The 24670-nt window shown below is 41.4% G+C and overlaps 1 protein-coding gene across 10 annotated transcripts in view; it reads right to left on the bottom strand.

Annotated features, from left to right (window-relative positions):
* The window catches only part of MEIS2 (Meis homeobox 2), a 198374-nt gene that overhangs the window by 128565 nt on the left and 45139 nt on the right, over positions 1–24670 (bottom strand). For all 10 annotated transcript variants that reach the window (XM_037163067.2, XM_037163066.2, XM_037163064.2 and 7 more), the window contains one exon: positions 6769–6914. In XM_037163067.2, the coding sequence (XP_037018962.1) occupies positions 6769–6914 (146 nt within the window). The remainder of the gene's footprint in view (positions 1–6768; positions 6915–24670) is intronic.

Genomic DNA, 24670 nt, shown 5'->3' on the forward strand with positions numbered 1-24670 from the left:
AAGTAGAAATAACTAATGTCCGCGAAACGCTGATTCAATTAACCATTCGAGGCCCTTAAAAAGATGTACGATGATAGAAAAGATGGCAGCGTCTCTGTGGATACCCTCGTGGAAATGGACAAATGGAGAAACTGGGGTGGAGATGAACAAGGTGGCCAGCAGGCTCTCTCGGTCTTGGTGACTTCACGAGGTACTAGAGGCCACAAGCAGCTGGAAACCCAGGCAGAGCACAAGAGACTGAAACTCGACATTTGTGCAGCACATTCCAGTTCACAAACTGACGTCACCATCTGAGCCACACAGCAGCCCAACCCGCTAAGTAGGACAGGCGTATGCTATTTTCAGTCTTCAGGCAAGGAAATAGGCTTAGAGGTGAGCAGCTTACCCCCAGATTACAGAACTGAAACCCTGGTCTTCTGATCGCGCATTCCCTGGCCCCCTTTTTTGAAACAATTTTTTTTTAATCCTCACCGAAGGACATTCTTTCACTGCTTTTAGAGAGAAAGGGATACAGGCAGGGAGAGACAGAAACATCACGTGAGAGAGAAGCGTTGATTGGCTGCCTCCAGGAGGCATCGGACTGGGGATCATAAGAGTCCGGACTAGGGATGGAACCCACGACCTAGGCGTGTGCCCTGGCCAGGAATCTAACCTGTGTCCCTTTGGTCACCGTTTCAACCAACGTTTGGACAACGTTCCAACCAACTGAGCCACACTGGCCAGGGCAGCAAAACCCCTTTTAAGGAACCATACAGTGCCATCTCTCAGAAAGCTTGGACTTTAGCACTCTTAGGAAATGAGAGACTTTGGATTCTGTTCACATACTAGACCCTTTATGCCCAACGGAAGCATTCTTTACAAAAAGTAGGCCCCTGCTAAGGCATTCTGAGTTATTCTGTAACCAGTTTCTTCTTTACCTACTCCTTCCCAGAAGGCTTGCCAGGAGGCACTGCCTCTCATGGGCAGCAGGCCTCTGCTGCTCTCACCCAGCATCACTGAGCAGCCATCAAATGTTTACATGGGTCAAGAAGGCCAAGTTTAGAGTGTTCTTCCCTGCTGGAGGGCATCTGGGACTTGTTTGGCAAAACCTGGTCTCCCCATCTCACACAGTCCCAGGAAAGTAACTGGTAACTCTGGTTGCCCGGTTTCATTGGGCAAAGCCTCCTGCTAGTCATTCAACTAGATAAAAATAGACAGTATAGTCACTTTACATTATGTACTTATAAGAGCCAGGCTTGGGGCTGAATGCTCTATATTATCTCATTTAGTCCTTGCAACAAACCTGCTAGGTTGGTTCTAGAATTATCCCTATTCTATTGATATGCAAATGAGCTTTAGAGAAGGTCACTAACTGCTCAAGGTCAAAAATCTGCTGTGTTGCAGATTCTAGGCCCTATACTCCTAGCTATGACACTGTGTCACTCATTTAAGAAAAAAAAAAGCCACTTGGATCTATACAAGATGAAGAGAACTCATTAAAAGGCCATAAGTCAGTCAGTCTCTCTCTCTCATGTCTATACACACATACATTACAATGAAAAGCTTGAGATCACTAAGATGACTCTCATATGGTCTTGATGAACTCACTGGAGAAGTGCTATGTATTTCTCTAATGTAACATGGGACTCTATTTACTCATAACTTGGGTGCATTTTCTCTGTAGAAAAACATACTTGAAAACACATTTTTATTACCAGAGACTCTTACAAACCCCGTAAAGCAAACTCTAATAGACCAGGAGCGAAACCAGTGAACACTTGAGAGGCAGATGGCATCCCTGTCCCTCACCACCAGAGATATGAAGAGGGGACGAAGCATTTTGCAGCAAACACAGGGCAGAGTTTTTAGAACCTGCAGCTTCAAGAAGGCTGTTCGATATTATCTCACTTTAAGGTACAGTTCCTCTGATTCTGTACACATATCTTTGAAAGAAGTCTCACATCCCCTAAGTGTGCGCTTTACACCCCTGTGTTTTCAAGTAAGAAAACCTTTAGTCGGAACCTGGTATGGGCAAGTGGTGCCTTTGTGTGTGAGCACTTCCTGTTTTCACTCCATGATCAAGTATATTCTTTGCAGCACAACTAGGGGAGCTCTTGAAGGTGGCAAGTGGCAGTGCCTGAGAGCCTCATTGAGAGCTAAGGGCTTGTTGCCGTGGAGGAGTTTTTCATGGTTCTGAATAAACCGTTAGCCTGGGTATGATTTCTTGCTGTTTCTTTCATTACCTTTGAAGTTAAATTAAAAAAGAAAAACAGTTGTAACGGCAGGCTTACTTTTATGATATCATCATCTCCAAGTGTTAGTGAAAAGAATATACTTCCCTAGGATTTCCCTAAGATTTTTTTTTTTTGCCACTGGGTATTCTCCAGGAATAGCGCATACATTTTCAACAGATTCTTTCTTTGATCTTCACTAGATTTCTTAGTGTGGGAGCCAGGAGCAGCCATCAACCAATGGAAGAGGGGATAATAGTAGCAGATGCAGCATTTTTAGTGGTTGAATTTATACATAAATATATATACACATTACATATTATGGTATATATATGCGTGTTTGTTTCTTTAACATTATCACGAGGTTTGTGAAGGTTTTTAAAAGACATTTTGGAAATTGGTAATTAGAAGCTAGAAACTAATTACTTAGCCACAAAATAAGCAAATACAAAGTATTTCATTCTGAATTTCTGAATGTAAAAAATTTCTTAACTCATCCAATAGGTTTTTTTTTAATTCCACTTTGGATTCAGTTTAAAGATTTTCCTCAATAAAATCAGTTTTGAGTATATTACCTTTTCCACTAAGTTGGCATTGCACGGGAATTTGAGAGATTATTTTAACTGTTACAGTTGTAGTGGAACTTGTGCTTCCAAGAAAACTGAAGGTTAATGATTTTTGTCATATTGAGACTGAGACTTAACAATTGCTACAGTTGGCCTTTGTCGAGGTGGGGTTCTTTTTTCTCTGGGCCTTTTGAGGTATTCAGAATAGGTGACAATAGCTTGCAGTTGAGAACATATGTAGAGAGACCCCTGTGGCTTATTGGGAAAAGTTGCTCCATGCTGGTTGGGTGTTTGGAAAAAAAAATACAACCAGAGTTCTTTTATGTTCTGCCAGTTAATGAATGCATGAATGTCAAAATGGGCCAATGGCCCATTCAGGGGGCAAAGCCTTAGCAGCCCCCTTCTTTAAGAACACATCCTGAGATGCAAAATACATTCGCTTAACAAATTAAAATAATGAGATAATTCAATTAGCTTCTTTTTTTAAAAAAAAAAGAAAGAAAAAGGGTACATCGGGGATTATTGTAATACAAGAACAGGTCACACCGCACAAAAGGGAGCAAACCATTCTGAAATAATGTTAGAGAGACTGATAATGGAGGACTGCACATTGAATCATGCACTTGTAAAGAAATTTACATGAAATAATAACTTAGACCACAGCTATTTTCAGTGCGCTGGAGCCAACATTTCACTTTGAAAGTTGAAATTAATTAAAAGACAGAAAAATATAGTGGGGCATCTCTCTTTCCAAGGACTTCCTCGTGCCTGTTAGTGCACGCAAGAAACGAAGTCTAAATTAACGTATCGCTAGTTAGGGGTCTCTGTTCTTGGTTTCTGAGCTCAGAATTATAGCGCAGTAAATCTTTTAGCTCATTAAAGATTGGAAAGTAAAAGTTTTACAGGACCATCCTCATCAAAGTTATGGAGCTTCTTCTCTGCAGTTGGGGTGAAGTCTGGATGAAGAGAAAAAAAAATATTTTCAGAGGGAAAGCCAAGGAGAATTTTCTTAAGCCACAAGGGAGGTGCAGAAAAGGCAGAGGAGCAGAGAGAAAGACTGAGAGACCAAACCAGAGAAAGGAAGCAATGAAAGGGCCAAGTTGGGGAAGAAGGTTGTGGGGAGGAGAAAAATAAAGCACTAGTGGAAAGCAAAAAAGAAAGGGGGACAGAGAAGAAAGGGTGGCCAGAGGCTGGGACAGAGCAGGGCTCTAAATGTTCCTGAGCAGACCTAGTACCTGTGAGAGCAGGAAGGGAGACTGCAAAGTGGACCTCTCATTTGAAAAATGGGGAAATGGGGAGTCCAGAAAACTTCTGGGACTTAACTGAGGTTCAGCCAGTACAGAGGAAACTTGAACTTGAAATGCCAGTTTCACCACACAGCACTGTATATAACATCTCCATCACAGCCCTTTGAAAAGTATTTTTTATTTATTCAAAAATATGCCTGTCTCCCACACCGGAATGTCATTTCTTACATATACCTGATCAAATGGTATCACAATGTTATAAATTCAATACAATCATTTACTGAAGAAAGAACTCCTGGCTCTAGCTATTTGGTCTCGTCTCCCCACTCTGAGGACAGGCAGTCATTAAAGTTTTCAGTCGGACAGAGAACTCTGCACAAAGCCTTGCATGCAATTATCTAGAGAGAGCACTTATGGCGTGGGGATGGGCTCTTGCAGATGGTTAGGAGCACCTTGCACATCAGAACTGCAACAGGAACCCAGGAAGCACTGGCCACCCACAATTCTTCACCAGTGGCCAAGGTGCAGAGTGGGTGCCTTCCAGGACTGGGGAAGGACAAGACAGGAGATCCAGCAAGTGCTCTGGACACTTGTGTGGAAAATTTAAACCATAGACTATGAGTTGTAAAGAAGAAACCTGGTTTGAAGAGAGTGGTACAAAGAAAGCCTTCTCTATTTGGAAAGGTCGGAGGAGCAGAAAACTTTGAAAACAAGAAAATAGCACTTTGCATCTCCATTTACCTGCCCCCCTTGCCCGCCTGGCCTTTGACTCTTGAGGGTGTTGATGGCAGAGGTTGTAAGATTTAAAGGTGATAATGATTTCAGCAGTCATCATATAGTGGTAGAAAAAGCATAGATTTGGGTGAAAAGGAAAGCGTGAGCCCTGGTCATAGCTCGCTTGGCCTTCAGCTCATCATTTCCCTTCTGGGTCTCAGTTTCCTCATTTGTAACAGAACAGCTGAATTCTCTAAGATTCTACTGTTCTGTGACATGGGTGTCGGTAACCGGGGGAGATGTTTGCTGGGAGAGCGATTGTGGAAGTCTTTGTTTTCAGCCACGAAAGGCTGCGGGTGAGGAAGCAGAGCGAGGAACCCGAACAGGTGAGCTCGTGGGAGAAAGCAGCGTGCCAGCCTTGCAATGGCTCCCCACCCTGCCTTTCTGAGTTGCTACTCTAACCAAACAAACCTCCAGTTAAAAATGAGAAACTCCTCCCCTCACACTCACTCGACTTCCAAATTAAAAACATTTTACAGGTTAGTAAATCTCCAGCTGAGGTGATGTAGCAAAGAACAGCTGTGAAGTAATTTTGATAATGATGAGAATAATAACCACATGGCAAGGTTCAGGGCTTTGCTGTTGCAGCTTCAGTGCTCCTGAATAGATAAAAGTGATTAAATACTCCTGATTATCCCTGACCAATATGTAATGGATTTACAGCCCTTTCAATTAGTCAGTATTTGCTTTGGACTCATTATTTTGTCTTTGGTTAAGTAATCAGCCCAGAGACTGCATGTTCTGTCTAATTCCTCTGAGCCGAGTCAGTGCAGGGCCCTGACCTTTGAAATGGCCAAAGCTGCAAGGCAGGAATAACCACTGCCCCGGCAGCCCCATTGGTTCTCCCAGCTGATCCTGACACCGCAGGCCAGATCGATACACCTTAGTTTGCTACTAATGTCCTTACATCGAAATGGCCGATTTAGAAACGTGAATCTATCACTTGGCCCTCCCCCCCACCACTCCGCCCCTTGCCCTTTGGAGCCCTGTGAGCAGAGCAGATCAGCAGCCAACCACCATAAATAAAGGTGGAAGCTTGTCCTGGACCCATGACACTGTAACTAATGTCATTCAGCATGGCAACACGCAAGTGGATAATCAAAGACCTTCAGCTTTCAATGTGCTACTCTATTTTAGAGCGTCTGCCCAAATAGAATGGCCTGCAAACAATATTATGGTGAGAATCGGCCCCTGGAATCTTTACCATTTTCCCAGAATTTCCAAATGAACAGTAAAATATAAGAGTGCCTACTTCCTCTGCAAAATATATATTGTCTTAGAGTCCACAGTATATATAGACATATAAACCGGGCTGCAAACAGGAAGATAGAGATAAATTGTTACTTAAAAACATGGTTGATCTTTTCGCAGAAGTGAGGAGGGTTAGCCTCTATGATAATGGACTTGAATGGCTAAGAAAGAACCTTTAATCTCCATCTTATAAACAAAGGCGTTATAGCACCTACAACCTTGTACATTTGTCACATAAACACACACCATGTTTGTAAGCTGCTTTGGCGATCACAGTTGCACTCGATACCATGAGCTCGGACATACATGTGTGAGGCCAGGTGCCTCCTTTGGCGCCCGGAGGAGACTGCTTTTGTTAAGAGTGGGATCGGCAATGTTGGTTGTAGGCTAAGTCCTAACCAAAGGTTGCCAATGGCCTCATCTAAAGTTGCCCTCAGAACTTTTAGCATGATTAACAAATTTACTCATATACCCTGTTTAGGGTCCTAGATCATTCTGAATAAGGTCATTCCTGGTTTATTAGAAGAAAAAAACCTGCCCCTTTCTGGAGGGTGCCCTACAGATGGTGAGACTTGATAAAACCTTAACTGCTGTTAGTCATCAGATTTCAAGAAAGGGAGACTCGGTGCCTTATTTTGAGAAATCTCTACTGGCCCATATAACTTCCTGGGAGAAGGCAGGACAACAACAAAATTTTTATTCTCTTTCATCTTGACTTACTGTGAGATGCTGGAAGAGCCACGCTCTCATGATATTTGTTGCTACTTTGGGGAAAATGCCTCTTTTCTTCTGGCGTTTTTTGTCCTTGTCTGGATCGTCATCGTCACCTGTGCCAGGTGAAGCTACACTGTTGTCTAAACCATCCCCTAGTGGAAAGAAATGAAAATACATTAGAACGCAGAAAGGGGCCAACGACAATGCGCAGCTAATGATGAGCTCAGCTCAGCTTGTTGAAAGATATCCATTAAGCGGGTATATTCTCTTTCATTAAAGTATAATTGGAGACACAAATATGTAAAAGACAAAATTAAACCAGGCCTCTTCAAATGTTAATTTTGTGTGTCTCACAGTCGCCCATATCATTAATTCAATTATAATTGTGCGCTTGACACAGTGCAGTAGCTCTTTGTCAATTATGGAATCCAATGTGGGAAAACCGCCATCAGAAAACCCATTCGGAGAAAATGCATCCCCATGCCCATAGCGAACACATACTGTAGGGTAATCAAGTTCAATGTTCTGTAGTCTATATATTCTAGGCTGCCTGCATAGGTGACAGTAACTGTGTCACTGTTCATTGCACATAACACACTGCCTGCTCAGCCCCTCCTAGAACTGTCACCTCCTAAGCACACACATTGGCACACTCCTCCTCTGCTGACCCTGCACTTGGCATTTGCATGACATGAAAACTTTTAGCTCTCTGCTCCACTGATCATTATCATTAAAAAAAAGAGGGTACACATCAAGGTAGGATGCTCACTTAATCAGAAGTTTCTCTCAACATCTCTCTCTTCTGTGCTTTTCTCTGGCATCAATTGTGCATTAGCAAAAATCATTTACTTTTAACAGTCATAGTTATTTTTTCCTGCCCTCCGGCAAAAATGCCTTGAAAGCCTGCCTGGAGGGCATCTAAATTATGTATCTGAAAAACTCTTCTGGCAAGGCATTGCAGGACCCCTACTATCTTAAAATTCATACGAGCACGTCTTCCTGTTTTGGGGAAGGCATCAATCAAGAGCAGCAATATATGCCATATCCCTACATTAATATTTGAACTAATAACTTTAAAAAAAGGAAAGAAACAAGATCCGACTTGTGGCATAATCAAATGCAAAATAAATGAAGAATACGGGGACAGCACTGGGGCTTTATAGATGGCTGTGTTTTCCTTGCACATCATTAGCCTGGAGCCACACGAAAGACGAAAACAGAGAAGCGGAGAGTTTATGCTCCCCGCTGGTGTTTAAGAAGCCAGGGTCCTGGAAGGACATATGGGAATTGCGCTGAGATGGGGGTTTTTGTAATTTAAGAATAGACATTCATTAGCAGTAAATGCCATAAATCCCATGCTAAGTAAAAACCTTGTCCAAGAAAGCCTAAAACAATAAACTCTGTGCTCAATGTAGCCTGAGCTAGCCAGCCGCTTTGCAGCTTCCCGGGAAATGCCATAGACCCACCGGTTCATTCCCAGACCCACTCCCTCCTTTTGGGTTGGGCCACACCGCAACATCCTGGCCACTGGGTCCCTCGTTTTCCAACTTCAAGGTCTGCTCTGTGGGCTTCCTCGTACCTGTTCTTTCCCTCTCTCACCAAAAAAAAAAAAAAACCCCACAACAAAAAACCCTCAACCTTCTTTGACCAGAGAAGCAGAAAAGCCACAGCAAAGAGCTGGCAGATTAATTTTATTGACATTTCCATTTTCACTGCAATGTGATACCCTCCATCACATGGAAGAGATGACCCTCACTATTTACAGACTGACAGGCCACTTCATTACAACCACCCTGCCCCAAGGCAAAGCAGCTCCCTTCCATCTGCCCAAACACTAGAGCATGACCCCAAAGTTGCTGTTCTCTTTTTCTTTGCCGTCTGTTATGATAAAAAAAAAAAAAGTGCGTCAAAGAGACCCCAAATAGTCAAATTGCTAATCAGAGGACAGGGAAACAAAAGGCATTCGACTTCTGAATATTGGTTATATGGAGTCTACTCTTCATCTGTCTGTGCTCCCTGCACACCCACGAACACTAAGGGGTCGCTTGCACAAGGAGACACACACACATGCACGCTGGAGCAGGGACACGCACACGCGCTTTCCACCATTGCCAAGGAACTGCTGCAAGGCAAATTCTCACCCACACTAATGGCTTCTGACTGCTCCTTGGCAACCCCAGCATTTTAACCTGGGTGGATGTGCTCTGCAAAATACAGACACCGGGGCGATCTCATCAGCTGTTCATGTGACACAGATGGAGAGTGGCTATTAGGAGCCAGGCAGTGGGCCTTGGGGATCTGAGGTGCTGTTCTGTAGCCCGGGGCGATTTTGAAAAGCAGTACCCTGAGATGAGGGGAAAAAAAATCCACACTGCAAGTGCAAGTTTGAAGTCAGTCAATCTGTCTACCTACTATGGATAAAGATATCTTTGTGTGTGAATGCAAAAATCTATGTGGGCTATCGGAACGTACATTCCAGATAATGTATGTATGGAATGGCTCTTCCTTCCATGTCTTCCAAACATAAAAACACTCACTGTAAACAATGCCTGTGTGTATACATTTCTTTCTAAGCACATATGGTTTCTGTGTATATGTTTAAGCTGAAATTGTCAGGATTTTGTTAAAATCTCATTTAGCTTTTTCTGATAGATTTTTGAATATACTTGTTTTCAAAGGTTAATGGCTTAATTGAAGGAAGTTCAACGAAAAAAGGCATTTGCCTTTTTAACCCAATCAATGACCTTAAAACTGAGTGACAGTGTGTCCACGGTGCAGCTTCTCCTGCTTAAAAGCAAAGAGGGCTGGTAATACCTTCAAACTATACGGTTCACTATATTTAGCTCAAGGAAAAGATATAGCTAGACTGAGTATCCTTTGATGAGTGACTTAAACTGGAGAAGACAGGAGCAGCACATGAATTTTAATATAAAGCAGTCCATTTTATATAAATGTGAAATATTTGAGGTAGGATCCAGTGTGACAAATAACTGTAAAGAAAAATGTGTACAAATAATTGTAAAGAAAAGTGAGCCTATTTTTGTAATAACTAGGTACTAGACGTTAGATTTTCAAATTAATATTAGTGTTTATATCTCTATAAAGTCAGGCATTTTCCTCTCCAAATACACAACAAATACCATTGTCTTTTCCTTCAATGTATTTTTGAACCGACTCCAGCATAGAGGACTAACAAATGCATAAAGAAAAATGTTAAAAAGGCAACTGTGTGATCTGCAACCTAAAATAAAATTGTGCAGATGATGCTAGCGTTAGTAACTCTGAAAGTGGAGACTGTTTTTTTGTTTTCAGGCTGTGTGTGTGTGTGAGATAGTTGGCATTCCTTGGCACCAGTACCGAATGAGTTTCTGTGCTGAAAGGGGGTGTATATCAGTGCAAATGCAGGTGCCAAAGGAGATATAAGAGATGAAGGTGTACGTCTCGGCACCTGAGGTTAGGATTCAAATATGTGGAATCCATAAGGGCAGGAACTGTTTCTTACCTTTTTGTCCTGAGAGCAGACCTCCATCCCTGACCCAGAGCGGATACCCAGCTGGGTGAGTGAATGACCGAACTTACTAGTAAACTTATTCCAGGGCCTGCCCTCTTTCTGATAATCCCACACTGGGGAAAATACACTCATTTTAGTACCCAAGGGTCTGCGCAGGTTGCCCTCATGTAGCCAGTCACTTCTAAACCTGCCAGTCACAGGGCTTCTTAGATGAATTTTGTGCCCATTAGGGCCCTTTTGAGGGGCAGAACCACAGTCCATTCCACCAGATTGCCACCTTTGCTGATGAAAAACGAAATAAAGTACTTTGGCTGGTGTTGGCTGAATGCTGGCCCTAAACTGACGGGTCGCAGGTTCAATTCCCAGTCAGGGCACATGCCTGGGTTGTGGGTTTGGTCCTGTTAGGGGCTCATACAAGAGGCAGCTCATCAGTTTTTCTCATTTTGATGTTTCTTTCCCTCTCTCTGTCCCTTCTTTCCCCTCTAAAAAATCAATCAATAAATAAAAAAGAAAGAAAGAATGCTGGGCATTCTTTTTTTTAAAGGTTGCTAATCCCTTCACTAAGGGAACAGTCTAAGTTTTAGACAAAGATAATCAAAATAGCTGTGTATTTTGCATGACCACAAAAAGAAATACTCAAGCCCTGTGAATAGATGAGGTCCCCAAGCCTCAGCACAGACATACTGAATCAAAATATCCTAGAGCAGAGACAAGGACTTTGTATTTTTAACAAGTTTCTTGTCTTTGCTTATGCCGTGAATCTAGAACTGATCCTTAAACTGGTTTTTGAAAGCCACTAAACTAGATGATGTCCTAATTTGAAATAAAAGGCAACCTCAGGAATAGGTAGATTGTTACAGTTCCATTTTACTCCCACGCATCTGGTTAGTGGTCATGCTGAGCATCTGCAATATGGCCATTCGTGCAGGAAAGCGTGGTGTTCTCCCTGGCCAGCACCGCAAAGCCCCATCTCAATCTGCTGGTGGTGAGGGTTAAACAGGAAGAAAGAAACTGTAGAAGTTGACTCTCAAAATGTACAGCCCTGGTGAAGAAATGATGAGAAATGCAAAGTCTTGGAATGACTCAGACCTGCCAAATCTGAAACTCCAGGAGTGGGGCCAACCAAATCTGAGCCTCACAGAGCACGCCGAGTGGTCTGATGCCCACTCGTGTCTGAGAAAGAGGGGTCCCCTTGGTCTGCTACCCTGGCTGGTGGCTGTCTTGAAGGCCTGAATCTATCTCTGGGTCCTCCTCTCTGGCTAGACTGCTACGCACGCTCTGCAGGAAGTCACACATCCTTTCCAGAGCTAAGCACAGCAGGCCTGGGGCAGGGTATCCAGGTGAAGGCACAATCCATATCCATAGCTGTGTAGCCAGTGAGTCGAGAAAAGATATGGGTGTATCATAAGAGGACCTCGAGACGATTCTAAAGCAGAGCTTCCCAATCCATAAAATTCTTGGCCATAAAAAAGTACCCAGGCAAAAGGAGACCACTTGCTTTCATTGGCATATTGTCTCATTTTATTTAGCAAAAATCTGTCTATATTTCAGACATGATTGCTTGGTCTGGAATAAGGAAATGATACAGTAATGATGTGCTATCACCGGTTCAATACCACGGGGGTGTGACCTTCTTACTCTACCAGAAATGTAACATAACAACCAAGAGGTTCCTAGTCCATCTTCTTCTACCTATTTCCCTCCCCTACCCCACCCCAAACAAACAAACAAAACACAAAGACATTTGGCGCTGAAGAAACTGAGGCCAGGAGGTTAAATCCTTGCCCAAGTTACATCTGGTTAAGGATAAACCGGAGTCCTGGCAACTTCAAGTCCAGTGTTATCCTCACATTAACATTGTAAGTTATCTTTTACTCTTCAAGGCAACACCTCATCGGAACCCTGTTATTAGTGGTAGATCTAAGCAAGGCTTGGTCCTATAGGTAAAGGTCTGAGTGCAGAAAAGAGATAAAATCTAGTTCCCAGGGTAGGGACTGAGCTAGAGCTGGACCAGATGGATCCCAATTCAAATAGAAATGTGCAAACTTCTCTCCCAAAAGTAAGCCAGCATCTGTAAGGGATTTCAATATACTCCATACAGCAAGACTCTTCCAGACTCAGGATTCTTATAATTGATGTATTGTGATCCTGCTGGAGTCCCTTACATGGACTGCACCAGACTGGCTGCTGGAGCCCAGAGATGCTACGAACACTTGAGAGCATAGTGTTGCGGATCTCTGTGGGTTTGATGCCATCACTGTGCATACTATTAAACACTTCACAGAACTGTGATCGAAGTGCCGTATTCCTCTGCCTCAAAGTCACTTTTTAAAAAATAGAATAAGGTTCCTATGACATTTTGATATACTGTCATATAACAAACATCTATAACTAACCTCCCAGTCTTATATTTTCAGAGAAATAATCAGGACAAAGGAACGTGTATTTGGGCTAATAGTTAACAGTATTTGTACTTCTAATGGATAAGTTGGTGGTGCAACATTTAATCCTCATTTCTCTAAGTTAAATACATTCACATAAAATATACGCTTTAGGTCAGGCTGGTGTGCCTCAGAGGACTGAGTGCTGGCCTGCAAACCAAAGGGTCACCTGTTCAATTCCCAGTCAGGAAATATGCCTGGGTCGTGGGCTAGATGCCCAGTAGGGGGCGCGTGAGAGGCAACCACACATTGATGTTTTTCTCCTTCTCTTTCTCCTTCACTTCCCCTCTCTCTGAAAATAAATAAATAAAATATTTTTTAAAAATATATGCTTTAGCCCTGGCTGGTATAGCTCAGTGGATTGAGTGCAGGCCTCTGAAGCAAAGGGTTGCCGGTTCGATTCCCAGTCAGGGCACATGCCTGGGTTGCAGGCCAGGTCCCCAGTGGGGGACACATGAGAAGCAACCACACATTGATGTTTCTCTCCCACTCTTTCTTCTTCCCTTCCCCTCTCTCTAAAAATAAATAAATAAAATATTTAAAAAATATATTTTTTTAATATGAGACATTAAAAAAGAATTATGTCTCATCTGGAAGAACATGATTTTTTTTCACCTCTCATTTTTGATACATAGAAACACATTATATTGTCATTTTCAGTTTGTACAATGTAAATTCACTAACTTCAGAGAGACACATCATATACATGCATACATACATACATATTTTCCAAAAAAATCTATTTCCAGGCATTAGGTTTATTCACAAATACATAGATATTGGTATATGTGAATATAAAAAAGAATTCGCCAATTTGTACACAAGTGTCCACATATATTTGTTGATGAACTGCATACTTTTGCCTGTATTCATATGCATATACATATGCATACATATACATGCACTGATTTATAGAGCTCTAAAAATGTTTCCATTTAATGTTAAATAGGGTAGTCCCTTTTCTACACCACTTCTCTACCTCTAGGATACAGGGCCTTTTCTTTATCAATACTCTTGTCACTTTCATTATCATCATTATCACAAGTTAACTCCCCACTGGGCACCTGCAATGTTCCAATCCTCATTTAAGCTTCACAACAAGTGAACAAAATGACGACTATTATCAATCCCACTTTATAGATTAAAAAACTGAGACTCAAAGAAATGAACTTGTCGAAGGTCACACAGTCAGTGGCAGCGCAGTGTTTGTCCCCCCAAAACCATGCTCACGTCCTCTGTCTTGTTCCGTACACTCATGGGAGGCCCGCGTGACGTGAAAGGGAGGCTGGACTCTGGGTCAGCCCCTCACTGCTGAACGAATATACATACGCCAAGAGGGAGGCCTTGTATATTCACATTCATGTCTCAAAGAGACAGGGAGTGACAGCGCATTTAAAAGTAAATATGAACCAAGAAACAAGCAGACGCACATTTTTACACAAACAGCTATATCCATTAGCTATAGGAATATTATTATTCCCTGCAGATTTGAAGTTCATAGGAAATACCATTATGTAATAGGAGCATCTGTTGAATTTTAAAGAGTTTTCTGAGCCAAGGGATCTTTCAACATTCCATGCCTTTAGTCCTTCCGCTTGGCCTGGAATGCCCTTTCTCTTCATTTTTTTTTTCTTTCCCTCCTTCCCACTCATTCTTCTATGCCTGAGAAAACTCCTATTCAACCATCAAAACCCAGTGAAAAAGGAACCTTCTTTGTAAAGCTCCCATTACCAGTTAAGATAATATGCCTTTTACTTTGTTAGTAGTTTGCTCTCACCTCTGTTACGTTTACTCTTCCGTTTTGCAATGTATCTGTTTACTAATTTGTCTGCACCGCTTGTCTATGAGCTTTTTCAAGTCAGGGGCTGTGTCTGACTCTTCTCGGACATCCAAGCCCTGACAGCAAGTAAATAGTCAACTGTTGGTGGAATGGACAAATTGGTAGCAAGAGCCTTTAGGCGTATTACTAGGACCCTGTGAGGCCGTAACCTGCGTTGAAGAAAGTGTCCCTGCAGGAGACTCCCTGGCTCTGTTATCCTGTTCTAGTAGCCACCAAGCCTTGGGCTCCCTCACTCCTCTCCCTGCTTTATGGACAATGGGAGTGTGATGCCCAGTGACTTACGGTTCATATATGTGCATAATCTCCTCGACGATGGCCCTTACATGTCTGAGCCATGCGTCACAGATGGTTTATGAAAACAGTACTCCGTCTCAAACCTGCTCTCTTCCAAAGGGGGAGAGAGAGTGCTGGGAGAGTGCGTTGCCCAGGCTGTTCGGATTACTGAGAACACTGCAGTTAAAAACGAAGTATCATGTAGCCATGGCACGGCAGCACACAGTTCTTTGTGAGCTCATTTTCTGTCATCATTTCACTATGCTTTTTTTTTCTCTGAATATAGTACTTTGAAAACAGGATTAAAATGCACTAAGAGTCAAAAGATACTTTGTTTCAGGGACTACCTTCCAGGAGTTTAATTTAGGACATCCCACTGAGAAACCTGCATCAGGATTTCAAATGAGATGAGAAGGAGGGGGGCGGGGGACAGGAGGAGAAAGAGGAAGAAAAAGAGGAAAGAGGAGGAGGAGGAGGAGGAGAAGCAGCAGTAGCCACCCTCAAAGTAAACCGTTTTCCACATACAACTTACCTTTTTTCCCATTAGATCAGGTTGGGGGGAGGGGAAGCTGTAGACCCAGAAATGCAGGAAGGGTGAGGGGCAAGAGGCCAGCAGTGAGATCTGCTAATTACTGATCTCTTTTACTCTCCTGCTGTGCTTAACTGTCTGGACACGTTAAAGTGAAATTTTTCTGTGATTTTTCAAGTGACTAGTTCATGGCCCACTAGCATAGAGGGAAGCAGAAGAGATGAAATGCTTTCGTTTACATGCAACATTTACTAACTGTGTGGGTTTTCCGACATTAAAGAGAGGACAGTGACCCAGGCCACCTTTTTCACACTCAAAAGAGCACTGAAAAAACAAGTCTTCATCGGCTTACCTCGGGCTTCCCTGGTCCTGAACACCCTCCCCCCGGGGTAGAAGCAGAAAGGGAAAAAAAGAGGGGATTTTATGCTCCTTTCTCTTCAACTTTTCAGGCGGTATAAGCAGCATTTAGCAAATTCAGCCCCAAATGGCTCCAAATGCTCAGAGCTGCAGGGGCTCATTCTTTGTTATCCTCCCTCTATTTACACAGGATTTACACAGGCTCTCCACCGAGGAGACCGAAAGCACTTCCATTCTCACCAGCTCGCCCCTGGATTGTGGCCCTGGCAGCTTCGCTTTGCCCTGGCCTGCCATGGATGGAGAATTTCTGCAACCTAGACGAGGCACCGAACTGCTCCCTACCTCGGCCATCGCCAGGCCACCTGGCTGGAGCAGGCGGCTGCAAGGCAGGGAGGGGCCTGCGAGGGGGAGCTCACCTTCCAGAAGAGAAAGGAAAACCCAGCCAAGGCTGTGCAAATGTGTGTCCAGAGACAAATAACACGCACTTTAAAATATGTATCTATGGACTATAATGGAAAGTGGTGGGTGAAAAAAAATTCAGACTGCAGCTTGGATGGAAACCACTTTACCCACTGGTTGGAAAAATAAAGTGTAAAAACAGACAGATGGACACATATGTAAATGTGGCTGTGTTTTAGGCTTTAGCTGGCAACGCGGGTGTCGTAGTATAGTTTTGCACGCCTGTATTTTCCATATCATGTTGAATCCTGTTAACTGTTGAACAGAAACATCCTCGCACTGGTCCTTGACCAAATCAGTCCCCTCAATTTACCTGTCAGGAGCCATTAAACGGCTTTGTTTATTGACTGGAACTCTCTAATCCTTTATAACAGAAATGGACAAAAAGTTTACAACACTCGGCCTATGGCTGGTTTACTTAAGGTGGTTACTCTCACTTATCCATGTCCCTTCAAATTTTTTAAATATTTCAAGAAAAAATATCTACTCTCCTAACCTCCCACAGAATTCTCTAAGGGCTACTGATGGAAGCTGGTAGGAAAGCATATCCCCTTGCTATTAGAATTCAACACATGGCGTCATCTCTGTGGGGGAGGATGAAAGAATGTACTTGTTACTCAGCTACCTGATAAGCACGTATAAAAGTACAGGGTACATTCTGAAGTTATTCACAGTATATCATAATAAAGCTCTTCTGGGCACTCTAATGATTCATTTTTAGTGATCTCTCCAATGCCCTTTTCCACAGTTAACACTCGGATTTTATTAAGCCAGAAAGCAGGGACAAATGTCCACTCAAGTCCCAGCTCTCGAATTTGACTCTACTTGCACTCGGCTACCTACAGCTAAAGCTTTTTTAATGTTCTGTTCACCTCCCCAGAGTGGCATTTCAGCTAACAGAGTTCACAATCTTTCAGCCCTAAACACAGAAGGCTGCTATCTTCAAGTCATCCTAGGAATGTGCCAGATACCATCATCTCCCTCCTGTGATACAAAGAACCAGAAAGAGAGAGACCAAGAGAAGACCAAGCTGATCAAGTTACCAACAGCCCAGAATGCCCCTCTCAGAGGGTTAATCTTTGAACCAATAAATGTTATAATTAGGAGCCTTGAAGTTGGGCTGAGTGAGGCTGGTCATTGAAAGACCGACCCTAAAAGAGAAAGTATGAATGGAACACATCTCTTTCACCTAATGGTTTGACAGGAGGGTCACGATATTGATGGGAAATTATGCAGAAATGAGTTGTTATGATATACGAGTCTCTTCCCCACATCTCCCACAAGAGGAAAAAGGTGGTTGGGGAGAGATGTCTTCTCAATTTCACTTAGCTATGTTTCTGTACAAATTGTGAAAATTATGCAAATAACAATTTTGGCACCTTTGCTAGAGCAAAACATTATTAAATTATGCTCTAAGTATTTTGTCTGCTTTAGTAATTACTCTCATGTAACTGTAAATATAAATAGCTGTTATTCTGTTTAAATTTTTAATCATGCAAAATATTGTCACACAAAATGTCCTTCTGTTGCAGTCTAACTGGGATTTTCTTTTTAAAAATATCCATATTTAACTGAAGTGGACTATTTTTAGCATTGTAAAGTGTTTTAGTAAAGAGAGCTGGCTAACATCTCTGAATCAACAGGTCTTTCAAAGAAAGATTCTTTATATTTGCAAAAAGAATTTCCTGCAAAAAAAAGAATTGTATATAAAATTTCCTTTTATATAAAATGTATTTTTAACATTTTATACTAAAACTGAAATATGATTAGTCTACCTCCAAGCATGCGTTAAGTACATCCAGCCTACATATTTAGTGCACACTGATAATATTCTCACTTTATCATTAACTAGAAGGCTTTCTATTTTATTGCCTCGTTTAGCATACTTTTATACAAAATAAAATGTTAAATATCAACCAATAATAAAAATTTTAAGGGTAATATCAAAAAAGCAAAGTTCTATCTGGAACAGAAATTATTTCATCCAATGTTCAGGACCCTTACTTCACCGGCACATTTGCTATCTGAAATAAAAATAGGGATGATACATTTCTCTGTAAATTTGCATTGGTAGGTATTATTTCAAATAGCAGGACAACGAGACTCTAAATATTTCTTCCACTGTCTCAACTAATGTAAAACGAAAACAAGATTATTTTAATAAAAGTGCAACTTTGCAATGACATTGTTAAATAATGCAAAAAGATAACTATCTCAATGATAATAATAATGCTTACTAAGATAACTAGATTGAGCTATCTATCAACATTCCCTCTGGGAAATTTTTAGGAAGCTAGTCACAGCAACATACAGAAAAAAGAACAATGGTATTTATGAACTTGATAACTGACCTTAGGTGAATACTTTTTAAACCATTAACATCAGGATCGGAGCACATTTGTTCACTGTTTTAAAATGGTATTTTGTGTATTTTTCAAAGAACATTTGAGTTAGCACGCAAGAGTTTCCTAACAAAATTCTGGATTTTTGTTCAAGAAGTTTATAAAGTAAATTATTAACATTTTAAAAGTTGCCCTGGCTGGGTGGCTCAGTGGGTTGGAGCATTATCCCCCTATGCCGAAAGAGTTGAGGCTTCGATCCCTGGTCAGGGTGCCTACGAAGGAAACTGATCCATGCTTCTCTTTCTCTCTCAAATCAATAAACATATCTTCGGGTGAGGATTTTTTTAAAAGTAGCTATTGTGCACGCATGCATTCCACTAATTACAATTGTTTTAAAGTAAATCTACTGTCATTTAAGAACAAGCAGGTATGTTTTTGTAATGTAGTACAAATGGGTATCTACAACATACATGCAATGACCCCAAGGAAAACAAAGAATACAGCTGCTTAATAGGAATAATCTAAGATGCCTGCATAAACTGATTACTCCTCATACAGCCTATGTACTAAAGAACGACAGGCACAGGGGCCCTTTAGAAGTTCACTTTAAATAGAGAGTGACTGCTAATGGGTGTGAGGTTTCTTCTGGGGTGATGGAAATGTTTTAAAGTTGATCGTGGTGATGGGTGCACAACTCTGGAAATATACTAAAAACCATCATAGTGTACCCTTTAAATGGGGAATTATACAGAATGTGAATTATGTCACAAAAAGCCATTATATTTTTAAATGAACACATTTTGATCTCCTACAATAAAGGATGCTGGAAGAAACATAAAATCCTGGTAGCCAAGGTTGAACATACCCATAATCTCTTCTGAATCGCGTCAGAACAATGTGATTTCAAGGCCACTTACTAATGTCATCTCAACACCTTGCATATGAACAAACATGTGTGCTCAGTAACATTTGGGGTGGATTTGACACTGTTTACATTACAAAGATATGCATTGATGAAAAGTGGATTGACCTTCATACTGAAATTAATCCTTCTCCACACTCCGTTCCATTGTATTACAGCAGAACCGTGGCCTAAAATATTTACCTCTCTCAAGGCTCACTTTCACAACCAGAATAACTCCAGAAACTTACACACATACACCCCCATTTCCCTCATTTCTTTTACATTTCTTCTATATAAGCTTCCTCAAGTAAGGAACCATATTTTTGAAATTTTTTTCATATCCTTCTTAGAACTGTAAATGTTCTCGGTGTAATAAGTTCCTTTTATTAAAGAAATGGGTAGATGACTCTCATACTTCTTGGAGTGTGCTTTATTTTTTGTGGGTTTATATCTAAAAGTTGCAAACAGAAGCTATCTGCGATTTGGTCTCTTAAGAGTTGAAAACTGGCCATAAAGTTGAGGTTTCATAAATTTCAAAGACATTAACTTGTAAAATGCTCTGCATGGAGGAAGCAACTTGACTGAAACCGACAATTAACAACACAGGTGCCCTCCTTTTGGAAGAGTGTCCTACATACTTGTTCCGCCCTTCTTTTTCTGAATTCATTACCTCCTTTTTTCTCAGGGGGCGGTCAGCTCTTCGACTTTGCACAGTGGAGGTTCACTTCTGACATACTTTGCCCCTCCGTTCTGTCCCTCCGCCCCCTCCTCCCATTGCCACATATAACCCTGAGGGAAAATGATGATGCAACAGGAGAAGCACGAGTTGTGGAATAAAACAGATCTTGTATTGAATTTCCAGATCTATTTCTTACTGGTTCAGTGTAACCTTGGTCAAGAGATTAATTTCCTCATCTATGAAATGGAAAGAATTATACATACTTAGTAGGTTAGTGGTGAAATGAAATAAAAGTAATAGCTGTTACTTATTAACTCGATACCTTGTACCAGGTGCTTTACACTTATTTACAAGCTCGGGAACTTTATACAGGACATCTAGCCTCCCGTGGTACCTGACACACCAGAGGTGACGGCAATAAATGTTAGCTATTTCTTTTCTGAAAATGAACTAATATGAAAGGATAAACAAAATATGATATATCCAGTTACTGAAATACTGCAATGAAATAGAACTCCTGATACCTGCAACATGTTACATTTCAAAGTCATTATGCTACGAGGAAAAAGCCAAACACACAGTAAATGCATACTGTATGATTCCAAATATATTAAATTCTAGAAAACGCTCCTAATGTATCACAACTGAAGGCAGACCAATGGCTGCTCAAAGGGGCAGGTACAGAGTGAGGGCTGCACTGAGAAGGAGTACAGGAGACTTTGGGGAGGTGATGGGGATGTATGGTACCTCTGTCACAGTGCTGGTCTCCTGAATGTCTACAGCTGTCAAAGCTCATTAAATGGTATACTTTAAATGAGTGACGTTTTTGAATGAAAACTATACCTCCATAAAGTTGACAAAATAGCATTAAGAAGATTCAAGGTAAATTTCCATAAACCTGTTATTTGGCATAAAATAGATTTTAGTGGAAATTATAGCACACAATAAGTACCGACAGGTGGGGTGGGGTGGGGTGGGGTGGGGGGTCACTGCAGTAAAGCTCTGGGAGGATGAAATGATTTAGGGAAACATTTGAAAGATGCTGAAGGGAGAAGCCCAACATGATGTTTATGAGCCTGTTGATTTAGACTATTTTCTTTAAGTTTTTGAAGATGTAAAGAGGATGGTCAGAGTGCACTTCTCACATTTTACCAAAAAATATTTGTCTCCATTGGCCAACTCCCATTATGAGAAATATTGTTAACAAAGAACTATTCAAGTTGCCAAGAAAGTATCAATAATAATATAAAAAGTAATAGAAGCAATTCTTTATGCATTAGGCCATATGACCTCCCTCGGAAATAATTCTTCATAAGTTATTTTTTAAACCCTTTTGAGAAATTCAATATTAACACATCTTCATCTTAAAAAGGTCTTAGTCAATGTCAGAGGAAAATGACACCACTCATGGAAGGCTCTGAGCACCCCCATGATTTAAAGTGAGTAAGAAATACAGAATTAATATGAATTCTCACCAGCCACCTCCACGCCTTGAGACAACCCCTGAATGTGGAAGGGACCCACCACTTGCGGAGTATATTCAATGTGCCAGGTACAATAGGCATCGACCCATCTGCAGAACAGCTCAGAGTTGGGCATTTTAATATCTTCAGGAAGTGGCCCCACGCACATGAAGAAATTTGCCTCAAGTCTCATGGCTAATCTGCAACAGAGCTGAGCCTTCGCTCAAGTCCCTGAGTTCAACTTCGCCACACAGCCTGCATTTCCATATGAGGTGGGATTCATATTTTAAAAAAGTAGGATGTGGGCCAACACAGTGCCTTACAGTTTTGAACCTGGGTAAATGGTACTTACTGATGTCTGATCATGGCCAAGTGATTCATCCGAATTTTGAGATATGTGGTATTTGGCTCATATCAGATAATCAATAAGCATTTCATTTCATTCTTACATTTTCCTTCCTTCTTTTATTTCTCTTAATGACTCATTCACACAGAAAAAACTGAAAATAAGAGTCACCACCTGCTGAAAAACAGTTTCTCGAGAAAAATCACTTTTTCCTCAGTCTTTTAGAACTCATACTTGAAAACGGCACCAAAGCAAAAGGCCATATTTGCTACTATGTAAGAAGTACTATAACACCTTATTGCCATCCATCCAATTCTAGAAGGATGAGGGGCTCAAAGCCATGGAATTATTAGTTTGCCATAGCACACTTCCATCCTCTGTCAGGGCACCAACGTGAACTTTATCCAGGCCTCGTTAGCTGATAAAACAAACAGGGCTGTAAAGGTCTTTGTTTGAGAAGAAAAGGTGTTCAACCATTTCCCAGGAGGAAAAGAAATGGGTTTGTTTGCCCAGTAGGTTTATGCATATACCTGTGTGCAAATCAGCCTATGAGTGAACTGACATCTTTGCTGTGAGATCAGATCTCAGAGCCACCAATCAAAGAGCAGTCCAGCCTTAATATGCTGATGCGGCGAATTTCCGGATCTTGATCACAGTAGGCGAGGGAGTCATTCCTCTCAGTGATAAAGTCAGTGAATGCACTCTTGAGAAGATAACAAATTAAAAACCAGCTGACTCAACACCATTTGAGTGAGGAATTCACTGCTGACCCAGTACAACACGATTTCCACCACCAGTCAGTAATCACTGAAGAGGTGGCCAACTTTATTTCATAATTGCAAAACTATTTCTAACGAAGGGTCTTAGCACAGCTAAATGATAAATAACTGTCCAGTTTACATCCTGCAGATCCACTAAAACTGGCAATGACATCAACTGTTTATATCCTGAGTCTTACTTTGTCTTAAAATTTAAAGATTCTGAAAGCAAATCAGAAATTCCCAAAAGTGGTGTATTATTGAAATGACCGGAAATCTGAAAAGAACTACGTAAGTTAAAGGGTTTACTCTATCTTGAAACTCCAGTTGACATCAATACGACTCCCACTGAAACGCCCAGCTTCTCTGTAGCTGATGTGTTATTGTGCTGCACTGGGGAGTTGGCATCAACCACAAAACATCGGAAAACATGGTTATCTGTCTAGTTGTTGTGAGACTTGTGTCGCAGACTTAAAAATGTGTTGTATTGGGTTAAAATATCTTATATTTCCATAACGCCTTCAGCTTCCAAATGACTTTTCCAACTCTCGGTCACCACAGCAAAGTTTCAGAGGTGTGCCCCCTTACCCCCATCTACCCGATAAAGCAAGTACAGGTAACATGTTGCAAATTCTCTGCCTTGCCTGAAGCACTTTCCATTACTTATGGTCTATGAATATTATTAGGTTGAACCATCGGAAATACTGCAAATATTTGATCATGTTTAAACTACCAAAATGGCCATTTCATGAAGTTGTATTTCCAGCTTCACTGTCAATTGTAATGCAGTTGTTTCCTTTGCTTTTTTCTTTTTTTCATTTTTCTTGTTTTTATCAATATGTCTGGCCTCTTACAAGTCCTCTCGATTATTTTCTCTTTCTTTATTGCACAGATAAAAAGGTAAAGTGGGAAAAAGTACTAATAACAAAAGCTATAGCCTATGAGAAGCCAAGACATTACACATAAAAAACTTAAGCAACAACCAGTTAGGAGATGGGAGACTTCACTGTGCTTTTAAAAAGGGATGTAGCAAAAAGCCTGTCCACACTACTTAGAAAAAGGAACTATTGTTGTCAATTCTAATTTCAAACTTCTACAATAGTAATTAGCATTGAGAAATGACTGGAGTATATTCTATTATATGCCTCTGGAGAAATTTTTACTCTAAATGTTTCCTATAATAACAGCAGCAACATTAATAAAAAAAAAACAGTATTTATTGAGCACTTACTCTCTTCCAGACACTCTGCTAAGCATTTTAGATGAATTACCTCATTTAATTCACACTATTCGATCAGGGTTGGTTTCCCTTTTACACATAAAGAAACTGAGGCTTAGATTGAGCAGTTTGCCCAGAGACATACAAGTCATAAGTGACAGAGACAGGAGTCACAGCCACACCCTCAACAACTACAGAACACTGCCTCCCAGGACGTTTAACCCCCCAGAGACTTCAGAGCCCCCCTCTCCAGATTTTCCATCGTCATAAAGTATCATAACACTTCTACACTCTATAGAATCATTCAGTCAGTTAAAATTTGGGGGGTCTATCAATTTAAAGTAATAGAAAATTCACATGTTTCCGTAAGCATCGTGAGGACAGGCACTCCGTACTGCCAGCACTTACACCAGTGCCCAGCACAGGGCAGGCACTGAGAGAGTGCTCGTTAAGAGAAGGTAAGTCCTGATCCTCTCCTGTGGCTCTTTTCATTCCTGGAGGTTTACCTTCACTGGTCTTCCTTGTAAGAAAGTACAGAGCTCTCAAGCACTCCCATCCTGGACAACACTTGACTTCGCAAACCTCCCGTCACCGGCACCGCCACCTTTGACCTTGCCTTAAGCGCTAAAATTGATTCATCTCACTGACAAAAATGTGATAAAAGAACCGCAACCACAGAGGTGGGGAAACCACTCCTTCCCCTTGAACAAACGCTGCTTTCTGATGCCCACGATTGTTTTTCTTCCCTCGCTAAGGTTCAGTAAGTACCGAAGGCTGGGGCTCAGTG

The sequence above is a fragment of the Artibeus jamaicensis genome, unplaced genomic scaffold (genome assembly GCF_021234435.1).
Source record: "Artibeus jamaicensis isolate MK-2021 breed Jamaican fruit bat unplaced genomic scaffold, CSHL_Jam_final contig_1132, whole genome shotgun sequence".
NCBI classification, from domain to species: Eukaryota; Metazoa; Chordata; class Mammalia; order Chiroptera; family Phyllostomidae; genus Artibeus; species Artibeus jamaicensis.